The sequence below is a fragment of the Salmo trutta genome, chromosome 36, assembly GCF_901001165.1.
Source record: "Salmo trutta chromosome 36, fSalTru1.1, whole genome shotgun sequence".
NCBI classification, from domain to species: Eukaryota; Metazoa; Chordata; class Actinopteri; order Salmoniformes; family Salmonidae; genus Salmo; species Salmo trutta.
The window spans coordinates 2272167-2292438 of NC_042992.1; the positions used below are offsets into that span (position 1 = coordinate 2272167).

At 44.0% G+C, this 20272-nt stretch overlaps 2 protein-coding genes across 3 annotated transcripts; both read right to left on the bottom strand.

Moving 5' to 3' along the window:
- Positions 1-3276: 3276 nt before the first annotated feature.
- Positions 3277-10138, bottom strand: tdp2b (tyrosyl-DNA phosphodiesterase 2b). 2 transcript variants are annotated; one of them, XM_029736202.1, is made up of 8 exons: positions 9913-10004; positions 9680-9730; positions 9139-9269; positions 8477-8680; positions 6257-6348; positions 4846-4964; positions 4572-4742; positions 3277-4280 (listed from the first exon to the last, which is right to left on the bottom strand). In XM_029736202.1, the coding sequence occupies exons 2-8, from the start codon at positions 9692-9694 to the stop codon at positions 3993-3995; spliced, it is 1020 nt and encodes a 339-aa protein (XP_029592062.1). In that variant the 5' UTR covers positions 9695-9730; positions 9913-10004; the 3' UTR covers positions 3277-3992. The 2 variants fall into 2 exon arrangements, with proteins under 2 accessions (XP_029592062.1, XP_029592061.1); XM_029736201.1 differs by lacking the exon at positions 9680-9730 and having other exon boundaries at positions 9913-10138.
- Positions 10139-13181: 3043 nt separating this feature from the next.
- LOC115176278 (uncharacterized protein C6orf62 homolog) lies at positions 13182-19252 on the bottom strand. The gene is made up of 5 exons (XM_029736203.1): positions 17509-19252; positions 16859-17035; positions 16621-16746; positions 16150-16284; positions 13182-14655 (listed from the first exon to the last, which is right to left on the bottom strand). Exons 1-5 carry the CDS (start codon positions 17635-17637, stop codon positions 14530-14532), a joined length of 693 nt encoding a protein of 230 aa, XP_029592063.1. The 5' UTR covers positions 17638-19252; the 3' UTR covers positions 13182-14529.
- Between the last annotated feature and the right edge of the window lie 1020 nt (positions 19253-20272).

Consider the following 20272-nt stretch of genomic DNA (forward strand, 5'->3'; position numbering starts at 1 on the left):
TAAATAAGGTATGGATGTTTTATTTTTTTTATACATTTCCAAAAATGTCTTAAAACCTGTTATCGCTTTGTCATTCTGGTATATGACTTCTTCACTGTTTCTGCTTAACTTATAAACATTGATAAATCATGTTAAACATAAAGACACAAATGACATTTGTTTTCTTTTGGAAATTCATGATTTCAAGCTCAATTGATTGAAACTATTGAATACTTGTACAGTAAATGCATATTTTAACAGCTGGTCCAGGGTCAAATTGTTGTTTAACTCAATGGTGAGTAGGACGGGGGTTGAGAAAGAGATGACTCTAGAACAGATGTTAACATCCTGAAAAGTGTGCAGAAATGTGATGACGGGACCGTATTGATGTTGATTGAACTGAACGATATTAACGGGCAGAATCATACAAGCCCCAGGCTTGGGCTATAACGTCATAGCCTGGCCCCAGATCTGTTTTGTGCTTTTGCCTACTTCATGCTGTCCTTTCACGTCAAGACAAGGAGTGGCAAGGTGGTACAAACAGACTGGTACCCATGCTACATTGGAGTTAGCTAGACCACACAAGCAGATCTGGGATCCAGGCTAACAACCTGCCTTGTACCTCCTGCTGTTTGAGACCTGTAGGGACACGTCACCATCAGACCCCCTTGGGTTGTGCCGTGGCAGAGATCTTTGTGGGCTATACTCGGCCTTGTCTTAGGACGGTAAGTTGGTGGTTGGAGACATCCCTCTAGTGGTGTGGGGGCTGTGCTTTGGCAAAGTGGGTGGAGTTATATCCTTCCTGTTTGGCCCTGTCTGGGGCTATCATCGGATGGGGCCACAGTGTCTTCTGATCCCTCCTGTCTCAGCCTCCAGTATTTATGCTGCAGTAGTTTGTGTCGGGGGGCTAGGGTCAGTCTGTTACATCTGGAGTATTTCTCTTGTCTTATCCGGTGTCCTGTGTGAATTTAAATATGCTCTCTTTCTTTCTCTCGGATCTGAGCCCTAGGACCATGCCTCAGGACTACCTGGCATGATGACTCCTTGCTGTCCCCAGTCCACCTGGCCGTGCTGCTGCTCCAGTTTCAACTGTTCTGCCTGCGGCTATGGAACCCTGACCTGTTCACCGGACGTGCTTGTTGCACCCTCGACAACTACTATGATTATTATTATTTGACCATGCTGGTCATTTATGAACATTTTATCATCTTGACCATGTTCTGTTATAATCTCCACCCGGCACAGCCAGAAGAGGACTGGCCACCCCTCATAGCCTGGTTCCTCTCTAGGTTTCTTCCTAGGTTTTGGCCTTTCTAGGGAGTTTTTCCTAGCCAATGTGCTTCTTTCACATGCATTGCTTGCTGTTTGGGGTTTTAGGCTGGGTTTCTGTACAGCACTTTGAGATATCAGCTGATGTACGAAGGGCTTTATAAATACATTTGATTTGATTTGATCAGACAAACCAACTCTACTCTGTCCAGACCTGTAGAGACACGTCGCCATCTACTGTCACCCTCCCAGAACCTGGAGGAACACGGCCATCTACCGTCACCCTCCCAGCACCTGGAGGAACACGGCCATCTACCGTCACCCTCCCAGTACCTGGAGGAACACGGCCATCTACCGTCACCCTCCCAGTACCTGGAGGAACACGGCCATCTACCGTCACCCTCCCAGTACCTGGAGGAACACGGCCATCTACCGTCACCCTCCCAGCACCTGGAGGAACACGGCCATCTACCGTCACCCTCCCAGCACCTGGAGGAACACGGCCATCTACCGTCACCCTCCCAGCACCTGGAGGAACACGGCCATCTACCGTCACCCTCCCAGCACCTGGAGGAACACGGCCATCTACCGTCACCCTCCCAGTACCTGGAGGAACACGGCCATCTACCGTCACCCTCCCAGTACCTGGAGGAACGCGACCATCTACCGTCACCCTCCCAGTGCCTGGAGGAACACGGCCATCTACTGTCACCCTCCCAGTACCTGGAGGAACGCGACCATCTACCGTCACCCTCCCAGTGCCTGGAGGAACACGGCCATCTACTGTCACCCTCCCAGTGCCTGGAGGAACACGACCATCTACTCACGATGACCAGAGAAGATCCAAAGTCGTGTGCCAAATGGCACCTTATTCCCTAGATAAATGTACCCTATAGTCCATGTTCAAAGTTAGTGCACAATATAGGGAATATGGTGCTTTTTAGGATGCATCCTCTGAGTGAAGGAACATCCAGGGAAACAGCTGCCAGTAGACACTTGCCAAACATCTGAACTATACAACTACAAATAGAATAGCTGTGTCCATTCTACTAATTATATATCTATGGTCTGAGCACTGGCAGAACATTGGAAAAGTTAAATAAAGGTTACATTTAAATATATATAATTGTAGAGGTCAACGGGAGCAAGTCTTGACATGGGTTTGGCAGGACACATGATATTAAAGAAGCCACGGAGGTCTACTGAATGGAAGGCATACAAAGTGACCTCGTGTTCCATTTCCCACCAAAATCCAGCAACTTTTCCCCACAGCCACTGAAGAGGAGTGGGACAACATCCCACAGGCTACAATCAACAGCCTGATCAACTCTATGTGAAGGAGATGTGTCACGCTGCATGAGGCAAATGGTGGTCACACCAGATACTGACTGGTTTTCTGATCCACAACCCTACCTTTAAAAGGTATCTGTGACCAACAGAGGCATATCTGTATTCTGTCATGTGAAAGCAATAGATTAATTAGGCCCTAACTTTTCAATTGACTATTGTCCTTGAACAGTAACTCAGTAAAATCTTTGCATTTTATATATGATAAATTGACCAGTTTGCTTTTTTCCCCAGTGACATCAAATCGTCACATGTTTAACAGATGTTATTGCGGTGTAGCGAAATGCTTGTGGGTCATTTTGTTTTGAATCTAGCAATTCATCTCATTCTGTTTCCACGCTTGACATTTTTGGTAAGGACCAAAAATGAAATCTGATCTAATCTGTGAAACCGACCAGGGCAGAGAACATGCTGCGTAGGCTGAGGTTCGTTGGCAAGGACACCAACTCGAAGAAAAAGCTTTTAGCAGTGCATCGTGACTTGTCGTTTTTCTTCCTTAAAAAGTTGGCCAATCAAATTCTGACAGAAGGCAGTGAGATGGGAACAGATGCCTCCTAAACTAACTATTGTCATGGAAATTGATTAGCATTTTGACTTGATAATTTGTGCAACATCATTCCCTAGGTGTTTAAAAGGTATGTCATAGAAGCCTCTAGTTAAGAAAAACAAGCCTTTTGAATATATTCTTGAAGGTGTTTTATACCATAAATGTATTTATTTCAATTTTATTCAAGTGTTTTCAATGTACAGGACTAAAAACAGACTTGAGGGAAATCATCATCACATGTAAGACTTCTGCTATTAAAACCAAACAAATATTCAAATCACATATTGAAATTAAAAATGACAGCCAAAGCCTATTAGGAGAGAAAGCATTTACACACTGGGATGAGATACACACAGCTTGCTGTCCAAAATGAAACCCCTATTCCCTATATAGTGCACTCCTTTTCACCAGTTTTATGGTCTAAAGTAGTACACTAAATAGGGAGCCATTTAGGACATAAAACTGCCAACATTTTCATTCTGAGGGTATATTAGCAAGGACCAGAGATCCGTGAGGTGACCACGGCAAGATTGCATCCTCTTCAGAAACCTTTCCTGTCCTCGGCTCAAGGCACTAGCATTACAATAAAGGTGAGCCAACCGTCTCTGAGCCTACCGTTAGTAGCCATACAGAGACTGTGCTCGCTACCCATCCAATATTAGAGCAATTATAACCTTTTAAAACTGTCCTTTAGGAAAGTTTAACTCGTCAGACTCTAGCCCCTTCCAAGTCCTGCTGGGACCACTACACGCAAACATGTTTCATCCTCAGTTAGGCTGCATCCCCATATTGATTCCTGGTCAAAAAAGCAGTGCACTACAGGGAACAATTTGTGACACAATCTTAAGTCTCAGGAGCCAGGGATAAAACTGCAGTAGATTCCCCAGTGATCACTGGTGTAGCGACCACAGTCCAGCTTCTCTAAACCCACCAGAGCCATATGGTCTGGGGTCATCCGGGACCCGGGGCCCTCCTTGGCCGGTCGGAGGTAGACTCGGTCAAAACGACACCTGCTGACATACGGTACACTCTTGTTGCTGTTGGCCTTGGTGTCCCAGGTGTACCTGCAGTGCTCCTGCTTCCCCAACTGTTCCCACACGTCACACACCCCACTGGGTAGACCTCCAACCTTGGTCACCTGAGACATTTTTACATTTTAGTCATTTAGCAGACGCTCTTATCCAGAGCGACTTACAGTAGTGAATGCATACATTTCATACATTTTTATTTTTTCTGTGCTGGCCCCCCCATGGGAATCGAACCCACAACCCTGGCGTTGCAAACACCATGCTCTACCAACTGAGCCACACAGGACAGAAATTAAATGTTAGACAAAGTGTTATCAAGGGTTTACAGATTCCTATCTGAGAGGCCAGAGAGAAATCATGGTTTTAGGATAATATATATATATATAGATCAAAAACCTAACCTCTGTGTCTCTCAGGTTGGTGTCCCCTCCAAATAGGACAGTTACGTTACTGGGCGCCTCCCTCATTCTCTTCAGCATCTCCCTCAGCTGTTTCATCCTCTCCTCCGCCTGTCCCTTACAGCTCTCAAAGTGGGACGTCATCACACACATCACCTGGTCCCTGAACTTCACCTGAGACCGAATGGGGGAAAACGCACACAGACCTATGATACGCTGTGTATTAACAAGATAATTACTTGTTTGGACTTCTGGTTTAAAATCAGTGCCGACCTACTTGAGCAACGAGCAGATTCCTCATCATCTGAGTGGTTGGGTAACTGATGATGTCACTACTCAGGAGTTTGACTCTGGACTTCTTCAGCATCAAACCAGTGAAGTACCCCTCCTCACCCCCTGAATGTCGAGGAAGTAAATGTTAGATATACACACATATATATATATATATATATATATATATCTCACACAGAGATTATATAAAACATTAGCTACACCTTCCTAATATTGAGTTGCACCCCCCCTTTTACCCTCAGAACAGCCTCAATTTTTTCGGGACATGGACTCTACAAGGTGTCTTTAGTATATTTAATCACAGTCATATATACTGAGTTTAACAAACATTAGGAACACCTTCCTAATATCGATTGCACGTCTTTTTGAACAGTGTCATTTAGTCGGGTCATGGACTCTACAAGGTGTGGAAAGCGTTCCACAGGGATGCTGACCCATGTTGACTCCAGCGCTTCCCAACAGTTGTGTCAAGTTGGCTGGATGTCCTTTGGGTGGATGGACCATTCTGGATACACACGGGGAAACTGTTGAGCGTGAAAAAACCCAGCAGCGCTGCAGTTCTTGACACAAACCGGTGCTCCTGGGCACCTACTACCGTAACCCAGTTCAAAGGCACTTAAATATTCTGTCTTTACCATTCACCCTCTGAATGGCACACATACACAATCCATGTCTCAATTGTCTCAAGGCTTAACAATCCTTCTTTAACCCGTCTCCTCCCTTTCATCTACACTGATTGAAGAGGATTTAACAAGTGGACATCAATAAGGCATCATAGCTTTCACCTGGAGTCACCTGGTCAGTCTATATCATGGAAAGAGCAGGTGTTCATAATGTTTTGTTCACTCAGTGTATATATGATATTCAGCAGATAGTTATTCAAAGCAACGTCCATTCCTCAGCGGGAATCGAACCTATTACCTTGGCATAAAAAGACAGAAGACACTGGTTCTGTTCCCATAACCCAACTGGCCCCGGCAAGCAGCCTAGTGGTTAGAGCGTTGGGCCAACAACCGAAAGGTTGCTGGTTCGAATCCCCGAGCTGACATGGTAAAAATCTGTCTTTCTGCCCCTGAGCAAGGAAGTTTTAACCCACTGTTCCCCGGGTACTGAACAAGGCAGTTTTAACCCACTGTTCCCCGGGCCCTGAACAAGGCAGTTTTAACCCGCTGTTCCCCGGGAGCCGAAGACGTGGATGTCGATTAAGGCAGCCCCCCCCCCCCCCACACACCTCTCTGATTCAGAGGGGCTGGGTTAAATACAGGAAGACACATTTCAGTTCAAGACATTCATTTGTACAACTGACTAGGTATCCCCCTGCTTTCCGTAACTAATAACTCATGCATTCTAAGTATTACTGTGGAAATGGGAACGTAGGTATTATGTTCACACCGTACCCTCAACGATGGTGTAGCTGACGGCTCGCTTCTTGAGGTACTGAACATACGGTTCAATGAGTTCTTGCAGAAACACCACGTCAGGGGTATAGCTTAACAGAGAGGAGAGAACATAATTTAAACAGACCATTCATGGTACTATCCACCATTAGTATCTGTTTGAAATGCAAATAAAATACATCCCCCCCCCCATGACGTTTTGGATCTGCCTGAAAAGTAGGCTAACCCAGAGACATGTCCTTGAGTTTAGAGGAAGGATGTTAGGCATGCATTTCACATAGGTTGTGTGTATTCTAAATGCACCCAAAAGCCCCGGGCCAGCTGTTGTTCCCAAAGCCCCGGGCCAGCTGTGCCCAAAGCCCCGGGCCAGCTGCTGTGCCCAAAGCCCCGGGCCAGCTGTTGTGCCCAAAGCCCCGGGCCAGCTGTTGTGCCCAAAGCCCCGGGCCAGCTGTTGTGCCCAAAGCCCCGGGCCAGCTGTTGTGCCCAAAGCCCCGGGCCAGCTGTTGTGCCCAAAGCCCCGGGCCAGCTGTTGTGCCCAAAGCCCCGGGCCAGCTGTTGTGCCCAAAGCCCCGGGCCAGCTGTTGTGCCCAAAGCCCCGGGCCAGCTGTTGTGCCCAAAGCCCCGGGCCAGCTGTTGTGCCCAAAGCCCCGGGCCAGCTGTTGTGCCCAAAGCCCCGGGCCAGCTGTTGTGCCCAAAGCCCCGGGCCAGCTGTTGTGCCCAAAGCCCCGGGCCAGCTGTTCCCAAACTAGGGGTCCCTGATAGGAAAATAGGGTGGTGGGAGAATTTCCAAAATCCAGAAAAAAATATATTATAATGTCGTCTTTATCTCAAAAGCATTGTAATGTGGTTAACCTTAAAAATCTAAATTAAAATTATTCAAATCTAAATCTCAAATTTAACCAGAGTGCCCTTAGATCACGACAAAAGGCCGCACTTGAATCATTCCCATGGTGAATGACTAGCTACACTATGAAACTACACTATTGAATCATTCCCATGGTGAATGACTAGCTACACTATGAAACTACACTATTGAATCATTCCCATGGTGAATGACTAGCTACACTATGAAACTACACTATTGAATCATTCCCATGGTGAATGACTAGCTACACTATGAAACTACACACTATTGCAGAGACTTCGATATTACCGGCCACATTTGATATGGTGAAAACAATGAGTTGGGAGGCAGAGGGACAGAAACTCACATCAATACCTTTATCAGATAACGCTGTTAAACGAATCATTTACGCTATTGTTAAAAGTCAAGAGGGCACTGACTGAACGACTCGCAATCACGGGTCACTACGGAGGAATTTTGGTTCCTGACGTCTCCCTCTGAGCATTAACGCCGCGTTCAAAACAACAGGGAACTCTGGGAGGAAAAAAAAAAAAGAATCAATTTTAACAGAATTCCAACTCAGGAAGTCAGGCCTCTTTTCTCGAGCTCAAGACCTCCTGTCCTGAAGATGAATATCGATCCCGGTTGGATGTGACAGCAGAGATGAGGTGTACACCGTCGACCACAAACCCCCTCGACTTTGACAAGCTCCGACGTCATATGCATCAAGCCACACCCATCTCATTAGTGGCGGTAAGATCAGAGAACTAATTTGCAATTGTCTGTCATAGTCCCACATTAAAAGTATGTGATAGTGAGTTGAGAATACTATCATAAATGTTGTTAGAATGTTTTGTAATTGACTGTCATAGTCCCACATTAAAAAAACTAAACATTGGCTGTTAATTACATCCTTTTTTCCCCCACATGGTTCTGATCGCAACAATTTTTTGAAAGCAAAATGGGGTCGTGAGCCAAACACGCTGCCCTAGGCCCTTGTCAAAAGAAGTGCACTACATAGGGAATAGGGTTCTATAGGGCTCTGGTCTAAAGTAGTGCACTATATAGGGAATAGGGTGCCATAGGGCCCTGGTCTAAAGTAGTGCACTATATAGGGAATAGGGTGCCATAGGGCCCTGGTCTAAAGTAGTGCACTATATAGGGAATAGGGTGCCATAGGGCCCTGGTCTAAAGTAGTGCACTATATAGGGTCCTGGTCTAAAGTAGTGCACTATGTAGGGAATAGGGTGCCATTTGGGATGCAGATGAAGTAACCCAGAGAAAAGTCCTTCGGTTAAGAGTGAGAATGTTAAGGAAAGTATTTGACATAGTTCCATAATGGTTGACATAAGGACAGTTACCGAACATCGACTCACAGGGCCAGATAGGAACAGAGGCCTCTAGCTCGCTCTCCCAGGTTCACGGTGTCCAGCCCATCTACATTCCAAGAGATCAACGACAGTTTGCCGTCCTCCTGCTCCTCAGAGACCGAGGTTTTAATTTTAGCTTTGGGTTCCACTGACTTGGTTGACTTGGCACTGCTGCTGGAACAGGCAGGCTCTTCTGTGGTCAGGTCAATGCTGCAGGATTTACAAGGACAGATTAGGGCAGTGTTTCCTCAATCCTGGTCCTGAGGACCCAAAAGGGGTTGGGGGTTTTGGGTTAGGGGTTAGGGGGTTGGGTTAGGGGTTAGGGGGTTGGGTTAGGGGTTAGGGGTTAGGGGTTAGGGTTTGGCACTAACAAACTTGATTCAACTTATCATCAAGCCTTTGATTATTTGAATCAAAAAGTGTTGAGGGCAAATTGCTAAGTCAGTAAGTAAAATGTGCACCCCTTTGAGTCCCCAGGAACAGGACTGGGGAAACACTGTATTACAGAAAATATCTAGACCAGCATTGTAAATAATTTGTTCTTAACTGACTTGCCTAGTTAAATAAAGGTTAGAGGCTCATAGTTAATTTTACACTTACCAAAAATGACTAAATGAACATTGATATTGTAGACAGGCCAATGCATGAATACACATCACAATACATACCAGTCCATTTTCCCCTGTGGTTTGTCCAACTTCCGTCTTTTAACTTTAGGTGGGCTGATGTCCTTCTTTGGTGAATCTTCTACTGCAAAAACTGCTTCCATGTTAGCCTCGAAAAATGAGTTCAAAGCTCTCTGAAAGGTAACACAACATTCATGCAGTATGGAGAAGTGGGTTAATGTTGTTTTCAGACCTAAAAACCAAAGTGATATTAATGTCCAACGCGTTGGGATGAGTAGCTACCGGACGTGTTGTCCAATCCAATCCAAATGTGCTGCTGTAGCATTAGTTAGCCTAGCATGCTGTGTGCTGCTGTAGCATTAGTTAGCCTAGCATGCTGTGTGCTGCTGTAGCATTAGTTAGCCTAGCATGCTGTGTGCTGCTGTAGCATTAGTTAGCCTAGCATGCTGTGTGCTGCTGTAGCATTAGTTAGCCTAGCATGCTGTGTGCTGCTGTAGCATTAGTTAGCCTAGCATGCTGATGAAAAACCAGCTGTATTTAAATTCTCGATTTGTCAGTAGATATAATTAGGATTACACAGTACATTTTCCCGAGACATATCTCACAGCGACTCCTTGCTGTAGCATCCATCCGACTACAGATGGAAAAACGTTATTTTAGTCTAGAATTACAAACCGTTGTAAGGCAATACAATTTCTGACAAAACTTTTGATATTGGATTGGACACTTGTGTCATTGCAGACTGAGGAAAAAGGCTGTGTCGTCCTACAGGGGTTAGTAATAAATGGGGACTGATGGAAGCTGATTTAGCTGTACCTCCATTTCCCAGTCGTTTTCAGCAAGGTAGCATTGAGCCACGGCGCTATCGGATCCTGTTATGGACACAAACTCATCACACAGACCAGTCCTCGTTTCTTCTAAAGTCGACACGGACTTGGAAATATCACTCATGATTTATCTATTTTTATAGCGACGAGTAATCTTGTTAGTAGCGAAGCAAAAAGCGGTTTTTTTTTTTTACTTCTTATTCCGAGGTTTAACGTCGTTTGACATCCAATGAATGTTGCATTACCGCCACCTACCAAACTGGAGTAGAACTTCCTTATACTTTGCTTGAATTTATTTATTTTTATTTTTAAATAAAACAAATACCTTACCAACTAACCCTACACTCACTAAAAACCCACTACCCTACTCCACTATTTAAATCTATTTCGTCCTACCTCAGGCCAACAGCCTGAAAAGATGGGACACCCCCTGTAACTCTTCTGACGTCCAGTCTCAAATACCTCTCTGCAGCTCAGGGGCGGTTCTGGGGGGCAGTGCCCCTGTGACAACAATTTTGGACCCCCTTGTGGCCCCCCTAAATGTGGAGTAGGAAATCATTTTTACATAACTAATTTTTGCTAACATTCTTTTTTTTTTTTACCTCCGTTATTAGACAGTGGCAACGCGGAACACTAATGATTATAAACATGGTATTTTGCCTGCTAATGCAGTGAAGAAAACGATATGGCAACAATAACGTCTAATGTAACTGGCCCCTCTAACAGTACAACTGACCCCAGCTTGGCCCCTCTAACAGCACAACTGGCCCCAGCTTGGCCCCTCTAACAGCACAACTGGCCCCAGCTTGGCCCCTCTAACAGTACAACTGGTCCCAGCTTGGCCCCTCTAACAGTACAACTGGCCCCAGCTTGGCCCCCCCCCCCCAGTTGAAATGGTCTAGAACCGCCACTGCTGCAGCTGCCATCACATCCTCAATTTTCTGTGACTTTACGTTCCATCCCTGCAGTACAGTTGATAACCATTCCTATAAATGCTAGAAATCCCAATGTTACTGAAACATATATGACTTGTTGGTTTATCTCTCTGTTCTGGTACAGATCTACTACTACACCACTCCTCTCTGTTCTGGTACAGATCTACTAATACACCCCTCCTCTCTGTTCTGGTCCAGATCTACTACTACACCATTCCTCTCTGTTCTGGTACAGATCTACTACTACACCACTCCTCTCAGGATCCCCTCCACCTTAACCCATCTTCCTCTACTTTCTGCACTGCCTCAGCATATGACAACTTCTACACTACTCTAACCCTGGAAACCTCAACCTGCCTCTCTCACACGGGACATTTCTGATCCCCAGCCCCATGGGCACGCCCACAATTAACACATACCACTACTTATCCCCAATACTACACATTCCTCTGTCTCATCCCCTTCTGCACACTTCTCACACCTAGAAACCGCCCTCCTACACACTGCAGCCACTTGCCCATAAGCTTGACACCTGTAACAACGTAATGTAGTCGGCACAAAAGCTCATACGGGATAACTTATATATCCTAATATCACTTTGTTGGGCAAAGACTTCACATGCAACACGCTTGTGAAGCTAGCCAATCAAAAACGAGGGTTAGCAGCGATGTAAACTGACCAATCAGCGACGCGGAGTAGCGGATTGTTCTGAGGGCAGTTTTTGTTTCCACTAATGCGATTGAGAATTAAATTGCATATTGCGTCGTTAAATATGGTTTCTCTAACTTTAAAGTAGTTAAAACAAAAAATGTTAGCATATGTTGGACACTCAGGGGTTTGATTGAGTAAAGGTGTGTGTTATTTTTACATTTTAAAAATAGCATAAGATGAAATCAGACCTCGACAGTCTTGTCAACAAAGGTGTTCTCACCACACCCTTACATTTTCTCAGGTTACCCAGTGTAACCGAAGTGAAATGGCTAGCTAGTTAGCGGTGGTGCGCGCTAATAGCGTTTCAAAATCGGTGACGCCACTCGCTCCGAGACCTTGAAGTAGTTGTTCCCCTTTGCTCTGCAAGAACCGCTGCTTTTGTGGAGCGATGGGTAACGATGCTTCGTGGGGTGTCAGTTGTTGATGTGTGCAGAGGGTCCCTGGTTCGAGCCCAGGTAGGGGGGGCGAGGAGAGGGACGGAAGCTATACTGTGTTACACTAGGGTGAATCTTATTAATTGTATGTCCTTGATTCCTGACATCCCTCGTTTCCTTCTCGAAGCTCACTGCAGCAGAATAGCTGAGGTTTCTCCCATACATTTTGGATAAGTGGACAAGGAAAGGTACACAAGGAATCAATAACATACAATTGAGATGTAACACTAGTCTTACAAACTGACAGATAACCGTGTCTGCCATGCTCTATTCACTGTTGATCAAAGGGATAATGAATGACTGGTTGTCTGGTCCCAAAGTCAAGACATGAACACCACCACCACCTGGAGGTTTATAAATTAAATTACAGTAGCTAGCCGATACATGGGAGAATAGCCTGGTCTCAGATCTGTTTGTGCAGTGTGGTATGAGAAGTGGCATGATGGCACAAAACAGACTCTTACCCAGGCTTGATAATAACCTGTAGAATGAATGGAAGCCATTTATACAGAACTGTGTGTCTTTAGGGCTCTTTGGTGTTGTAGCCTTTGAGCTCTAAAACGGGTTGCTCCATACTGTAATAGGTGGAGGATGAAAGAGTAATAACCCTGTCATCTAAAAACAATGAATGGAAAAGCTCATTTGGTTGCATCTGTAAATGGCAGTCTAGGGCTCTGGTCAAAAGATAGTGCTCAATATAGAGGACAGGTTGCCATTTGGGACACAGCCACTGAATGGAACAACCATTTACCGACAGGTACATGAACGCTGCCGAGGTGGTTGAGGATGTGCTGATCACAGCCAAGGTGTCGAAAGCAAGGACGGACTCTGGCATTCGCTCCTGTAGACCTCACTGGCAAAGCCTCTGAGGAAAACTCATCGTACAAAAAAGGGACACACAAAGCACCTTGGTAGCTACTTTCCCCTAAATGCTGATCTTGGGTCAGTTTTGCATTTCCCCACTAATGGTTAGGATTGGAGGAGGGGAAGCTGAACCTAGTTCATGTTACTAGAGGAAACTTTACACCAGAGCCACTGTCAGCAAATCAGGAAATTGTGGCACTGTGTTAGTTAGCAAGTCTGTGGAGGGGTGAAGAAAGATGATTATTGTGTGTATCTAATAGTGCTGTAAATATATATCTACACACTGTGTATACACAATAAAACACACCAGGAAATACTTTTAAGTTGGCATTGTATTGGGATATGTTCAGCAGTGTTGTTTTCTAGATTAATTTCAAAATAAAGAATAAACTCGTGAGGACGCGGGTCGACCCGCCTTCAGGCGGACGCGGGTCGACCCGCCTTCAGGAGAACACATTGAATCAAAAAGAAAAACCTAAATTAAATCTACCAACTGTGCCTTATTTCCCCAGCAGAACAAGCTTGCAAAAAAATAAAAATAAAAAATAACACCCATTTTATAAGCACCGCATCAATTAGTACTTTTAGGATAGTTTTGTTGGTCAAATTAAAGAAACATAAATCTGCCGATCACATTAATTTCAACTCAACAACCTTTCCATTGTTAGGTACATTATCTTTTTAACATTAGTTCCAACATTCACCCTTGCCAACCCACTTGGGGAACAAACAAAAAACCATGAGATTTCAGTAGCTTGAATGGCTTGCATGGTAACAAGCTTCAGCATCTAACCAACATCAACACTGTGTGTCTGTCCGCACCATGCGATTCACAACACTGGTCTCAAAACTCCCTCCCAACAGTTATCATCTATACTCCAGCTCTTACCAAAATTATCTACCTGGCATATTTCACAGGAATGCAAATGACAGCCAAAATCAAAAAAAAAAAAAAAAAAGCAGCTTCAAACAAAGGAGGCTTAAAAGGAAAACAAAGAAGCAAATACCTACACCAAATGATTTTTGAAATACTGTTCACCATTTATCTTTAAAGGGAGACGTTTTAACAAAACCTCACCTGTCATCATAGATTGTAGCTAGTCGTTCTAGAACGGACATCTTTTCCCGTCTTTTAAAACACATCTTTTGAAATGACAGAAGCTTTTACAAATCTTATGACATGGGTTACAATGTGTCCAGCAGAGACTGAACGTCATGAAAGCCTGTGTGGCTTTGTTCCTGCTTGGTAGCAACATAAACAGTTCCTTCAGTGACTGGTCTGTGTCGTTGACAGTGCAGCTCCAGGGGAATAACCAACCACTCAAAATCAATGTTTGTGCAGGTTCAAAATAAACAAAATGGAGGGATAAAAAAAAAAGGGAAAACCAAGCCAAAACTGGTAGGAAGAGGAAGCTTGGTAAGGAAAAACAAATATGCTTCAGGAGGACAGAAATTAATGAATGAACAAGTGTTTAACAACAAAACGGGATATCCAAGCACCAGTTCAATTCTATTCAAAAGAAGAAAATGTGGTGGGGGGGAAAGAGAAAGAAAGAGAGAGAGACAGACAGAGAGACAGAGAGAGAGATCAACTTGCTTCAGTGGCTTGTGGGTTAAATCTTCCTTGTGTTGTGGGTGGAGGCCATTGAGGCCGGCTGGGCCCTAGTCGGGCATGTACGGGAGGAGATGGTCTTCGATGTCACCAACGCCCCAGCACGTTAGCTGGTCCTGGGGCAGGTACAGGCAAAGGCTGCACAACTTAAAAACTGTAGCCTTGGTTTTAGGAGTCTGACAGGGAAGAAGAAGGATGACAAGAGAAAACATGGTTGACAACATGGAAGAGACAGTTAAGACCATAGAAATAAAATCTATTAACAACTAGTAATTTCACTAATATATTATATTTCTGTGGGTAAGACATCATCGCCCCATGACAGAAAGAATGATTCTCTACCACCTGTGTGTTAGAGCTCTTAGCTTTACCAAAGCCATTGTGTGACTAGTGCAGTGGTGACAGGTTAGCATTGAGGGGAGTCTGCCACAAAGAGAAGGAATGTTAGGCACAAGTGACATGCCGGCAGCGACGTCGACTGGAGCTACCACGCGCCCGGGGGGCTACCACGCGCCCGGGGGGCTACCACGCGCCCGGGGGGCTACCACGCGCCAGTTAAGGGTCAGGGTGGCGGATGTGTTGTTACCTACCCTTACCCCCTGGGGAGGGGGGGGGGGCGAACCGTCAGGAAGTCCAAGATCCAGTTACAGAGGGAGGTGTTTAGTCCCAGGGTCCTTAGCTTAGTGATGAGCTTTGAGGGGGACTATGGTGTTGAACGCTGAGCTGTAGTCAATGAACAGCATTCTCACATATGTATTACTCTTTTGTAGGTAGGAGAAGGCAGTGTGGAGTGCAATTGAGATTGCATCATCTATGCGTCTCTTGGGGACGGTATGCAAACTGGGAGCGGATCTAGGGTGTCTGGGATGGTGGACTAATGTGTGCCATGACCAGCCTCTCAAAGTACTTCCTGATTACGGAAGTGAGTGCTACAGACAGGGAGTTAGTTGGTCATTGGTATGACGCGTTAGACGTTCTTGACGGACAGGAATGATAGTGGTGATCTTAAAACACGTTCAGATCGTTCACGTTATATCCCAAAAAGTTGGATTTCGCAATCTATAATACATCCCATAATTATCACCGAGGTCTTGACAGAGCATCGACTTCACGTCGTGGTGGTCCGTAAAGTTGTTTTCCCCCCCGAGGTCGCAAAAAGACAAATTAACACACTGAATTAAATGTAAAAAGGTTTTGAAAATAAAAAACATTGTTGACATTTCAGCTTGTTTTTTTTGGGGGGGGAGAAATCTTCTTCCTTCTTTCACAGCTGACTCAATGCCATTTTCTAGATTTCTGACCACTTTTTCCACTGGCCTCCATTGATTTCGTCACCCATCCAACAACGTTAAAAAAACTCTTAACAACTTTTGATATTTTTATTTTACCAAGGCAAGTCAGTTAAGAACAAATTCTTATTTTCAATGATGGCCTAGGAACAGAGAACTGCCTTGTTCAGGGGCAGAACGACAGATTTTTTACCTTGTCAGCTCGGGGATTCAAACTTGCAACCTTTCGGTCACTAGTCCAATGCTCTAACCACTAGGCTACGCTGCCGATAGAGACGTGACCCATTGGTCGAAATATACCTTTTTTTTTTTAAATTTATTGGATACCCTTTTGACCAGAGGGCCTATGGGTAGTAAGCTCAGCTGTGTGAATGGACTGACCTGTAAGTGCTGTCGGTCCATAAAGAGGAAGACCGACTGAGTTGGGTTGTTCATAACCATTCCAGCCTTGTCCCTCCTGCCGACAGCGTGCAACAACTGCTTCTCGTAGTCTCCATGATGAAACTCAAACTTGGCCTGTGGATAAACAAAACAGAAATACATATTGGATATAACACTTCATATAAATGTCCTTTGTGACGTAAAACAGCTCAAGTTCAATAAGCCCTAGAAAGTTCACCATGACTGGCCCTCAACGTAACAGTATAGACTATTACTTGAATATATTACATTTGATTTCAGGGACATATTCACTAGGAACACACCAGAAAAAAAGTTAATAAACCAAAAACAGGGAAAGACTACCTGAATTTATCCAATAAACTCTCTCTCAAACCTTTTTACCCTACAGTGTGATGTAGTGAATAGGACCCAGGTGTGTAGCCATTTGGTGAAGGAAGCTAAATGTTTTACCTGAACAGGCCTGAAGGGTTCGTTCTCAGCCCCCTTCCATCTGGAGAACAAGAGACAGACAATCTTCTCGATGTCGTTACGCGGCCACAGGATGAAGTCCATCTCCTGGGTGCATCCTATGACATCCTGCAACAAGAACAGAGGAACGCTACAGTCAATAAACAGCACAATATGTCTCTCTCTCTCTCTCTGTGGTTTTTAGGTTTCCCCAATGGAAGGAATGCAGTTTTTAACTTACCCTGCGCATGGATTGGTAACGTGGGGCGTGCAACTGCACAACATCTTTCTGCATAAGTTCCATGGAACTCTGGAGGGAATAGCTGGAAGCCTGTACACCTTTCAGGATATTCTCTTCATAGTTGTTGGTCATCACCGGTAGCACTTCAGCTACCTCGAACAGAGCTGACTTCTTCTTCTGCCATAGAAAGGAGCAGAAAGAGAGGAAATGGATGAGAAAAACAGTGCTGACTTCTTCTGCCATAGGAAGGAGCATAGGACAGGGAAGAGACAATAATAACAGTGCAGACTTCTTCTTCTGCCATAGAAAGGAGCAGAAAGAGAGGAAATGGAAGAGACAATAATAACAGTGCAGACTTCTTCTGCCACAGGAAGGAGCAGAAAGAGAGGAAATGGAAGAGACAATAATAACAGTGCGGACTTCTTCTGCCATAGGATGGAACAGAGAGAGTAAATGGATGAGAATAACAGTGCAGACTTCTGCCATAGGAAGGAGCATAGGACAGGGAAGAGACATTAAGAACAACGGGCAGACAAGTCGATCACACCAGAGAAGTTACTAGCAAAAGAATGGTTGTCCCAAATGGCACCCTATATATAGTGCACTACTTTTGGCCAGGGCCCTATAGGGTACTTCTCTATAATACTTACCTTGTCTTTGAAAACAAAGGCTATGTAGATCTTGAAGTCAAACTGGTCAGCCAAGGATTCCCTTTTCTTCTGAATCTGAGCACGGAGTCGATTCCTAGTTTGGTTTCTTCTCGAGATTGGGTCCCCCATTATTAGATTTTGATGCTAGTGTCTTCTCTTTTACAGAATATTTTGCCTATACTTTCGAGTTGTCTATTTACTTTTGAGATGTAGCTACCCCCCTTTACAGAATCTAGAAATCAAATGATTCTAAACCATCTCTTTAGAAATACCTACTAACTGAAGGAGGAATTTATTAAATATCAAACTGTCATTTGTATGTATTTAAAGGGATTATACGAAAGTGTGTGTGTGTGGGGGGGGGTTCTTAATATTTCGCTACATTTGTTTGATTCATTACTGAAGAAGCCATGTGATTAAAAACATGACATTCGAATACAGGCCAAATTAAACTTGAATTCAACACATTAGTGATAACATGAACAAATCGTATTTAGGTGCACCTTTTTCCTTTTACGTTACTGACAACAACTACTTAAACAGAAAGGATATCTATTTCCCCCCCTAAAAAAAACCCATACCGACACTAGTGAAATACAAGGCTACGACTCAAAACTAACAAGACAATATCCTCTCGTCTTCTCAAAGTCAACGCTTCGTCCATGACTGCCGCAGTTTGTGTTCATTTATCCGAAGAGTTACACCGACAAGACTTGGGGTTTTACAGACAACCATCGTGGGGAAAAAAGTAAACGTTGGATAGCAGATGTTGGCACCAGGTTGAGGTTACAACATTGACGTTTACCAAGTAGTTTGACATGTCGGGTTTTACTACCATTGAACTGTCCCACGGCCTTGTTTACTTCCATTGTCGATACTCATAGTGACGGACGGGGAGTAATTTATTTTTTTAGCTGACTAGCTAACATGAGCTAGCTAAGCAGTATACACTTCAAAACACTAACTAGTTAGTGGATTAACTAGCTAGCTACATCATATGTGTTTTGTTACTTGGTGTAATTGAGGCCTATATTTCGTGCGGTTAGCTAGTTAGCTAGCTGACGGTTATCTTCCATTTTACATTTCCAACGACTTTTACTGTCCGGTTTGCTATTTATTAATGTCGGTACGGTTGGCTTGGTTTAACTGTTGTGTCCTGTCATTTTTTTAAATTAAATGACAATTTCCTTCAATATCATCATGATGTTTAGGATTCCCGTCGAGACAACAAACGTAGTCAAACAAAAAAATCTCTTTTCACACGCTGAATTTGAGGTGTTAGCTATTTTATCTGCGTTTGGGATTTTTGTTTTCTTTTCTCCGTGCTTTTTCTTCAGTCGTCACAACCACCAAACTAACCTTTACATGCCATGTCAAGATAAATTGACAAACCAACTTAAATCCTCCGTTCTTTCAGAGGACGCACGATCAAGGTTGTCTCCTGGTGGACCCATTATTGAACGATGTTTTGTTGTAAAAACGGCTTTTTTTGTTGTTGTTCAGTTTCTTGGAAGTCTTCGGCCTGGTGTGCTAGCTAGTAAACCGACGTCGAATAACCTACACAAAATGGCCGACCAGAGTCAGACAGCCACACAAAGATAGATATTAACCAGAGATGCCCAACTCAGCGGATTTTAAATGGCCGACCAGAGTCAGACAGCCACACAAAGATAGATATTAACCAGAGATGCCCAACTCAGCTGATTTTAAATGGCCGACCAGAGTCTGCCAGCCACACAAAGATAGATATTAACCAGAGAGGACCAACTCAGCGGATTTTAAATGGCCGAACAGAGTCAGACAGCCACACAAAGATAGATATTAACCAGAGATGCCCAACTAAGCGGATTTTAAATGGCCGACCAGCATCAGACAGCCAGACAAAGATAGATATTAACCAGAGATGCCCAACTCAGCGGATTTTAAATGGCCGACCAGCGTCAGACAGCCACACAAAGATAGATATTAACCAGAGAGGACCAACTCAGAGGAAAATATGTCTTCCTCCAGCAGGTGGCGTATTCTCGTTGTTTCGCACACCAAGCAAAGAGTTTTTGTATGGAGGTTAATTAATGAGAGAATTTCGAATTTGGTCGACAGAATGAATTGGATATTTGCTTTCATAAGTTTTATTTGCTCAAATATCATGTTTTGTAATGCTTAAGTTGTTTACAAGCATAGAAGAAGAAAAAAAGAATGAATATAATGGGCTTAGAAGCTCTAACTCTGACTGGTACAGGGTTAGACCTGTAGTAATGATGAGAACTTGGGAGGGACCATTGGTATGATCTGGGGTGTTTAAAAGTACAAATAGCTTTAAAAAGCAGTCAAAGTTTTTCATTTGGACAAGGTTGTCAAAGAGAAACCACTCCACTGCCCCTTGTGGCCCATAGTGCTGGTCAGGTGTATCTATTTGAAGGATCGGTATGATGTGCAATTAATAGATTGTTTTAATGTGAAATTAATATGGTTGATTTTTACGGTTAGGGAGAAGTGCAATGAATAGTACCACTTTTTACCATGTCAATATAAATGAATGTATTTATGGTTGTTTGTAATTTTGTCTTGACTTTTAATCATGTGTTATTGTTTAAACCATCGAGGACCACTTTGGAAATAAGCGTTTTAATTAATACTTTCAAGTGATATCCTCTGGGTCCACATTGTGCATTTTGTTGTATATGTATGTTGCCTAAAATAAATGTATATTCAATAGATGAGAAGTGTTGGGAGGGTGTTGTGAGACAGTGTTGTGAATCGCATA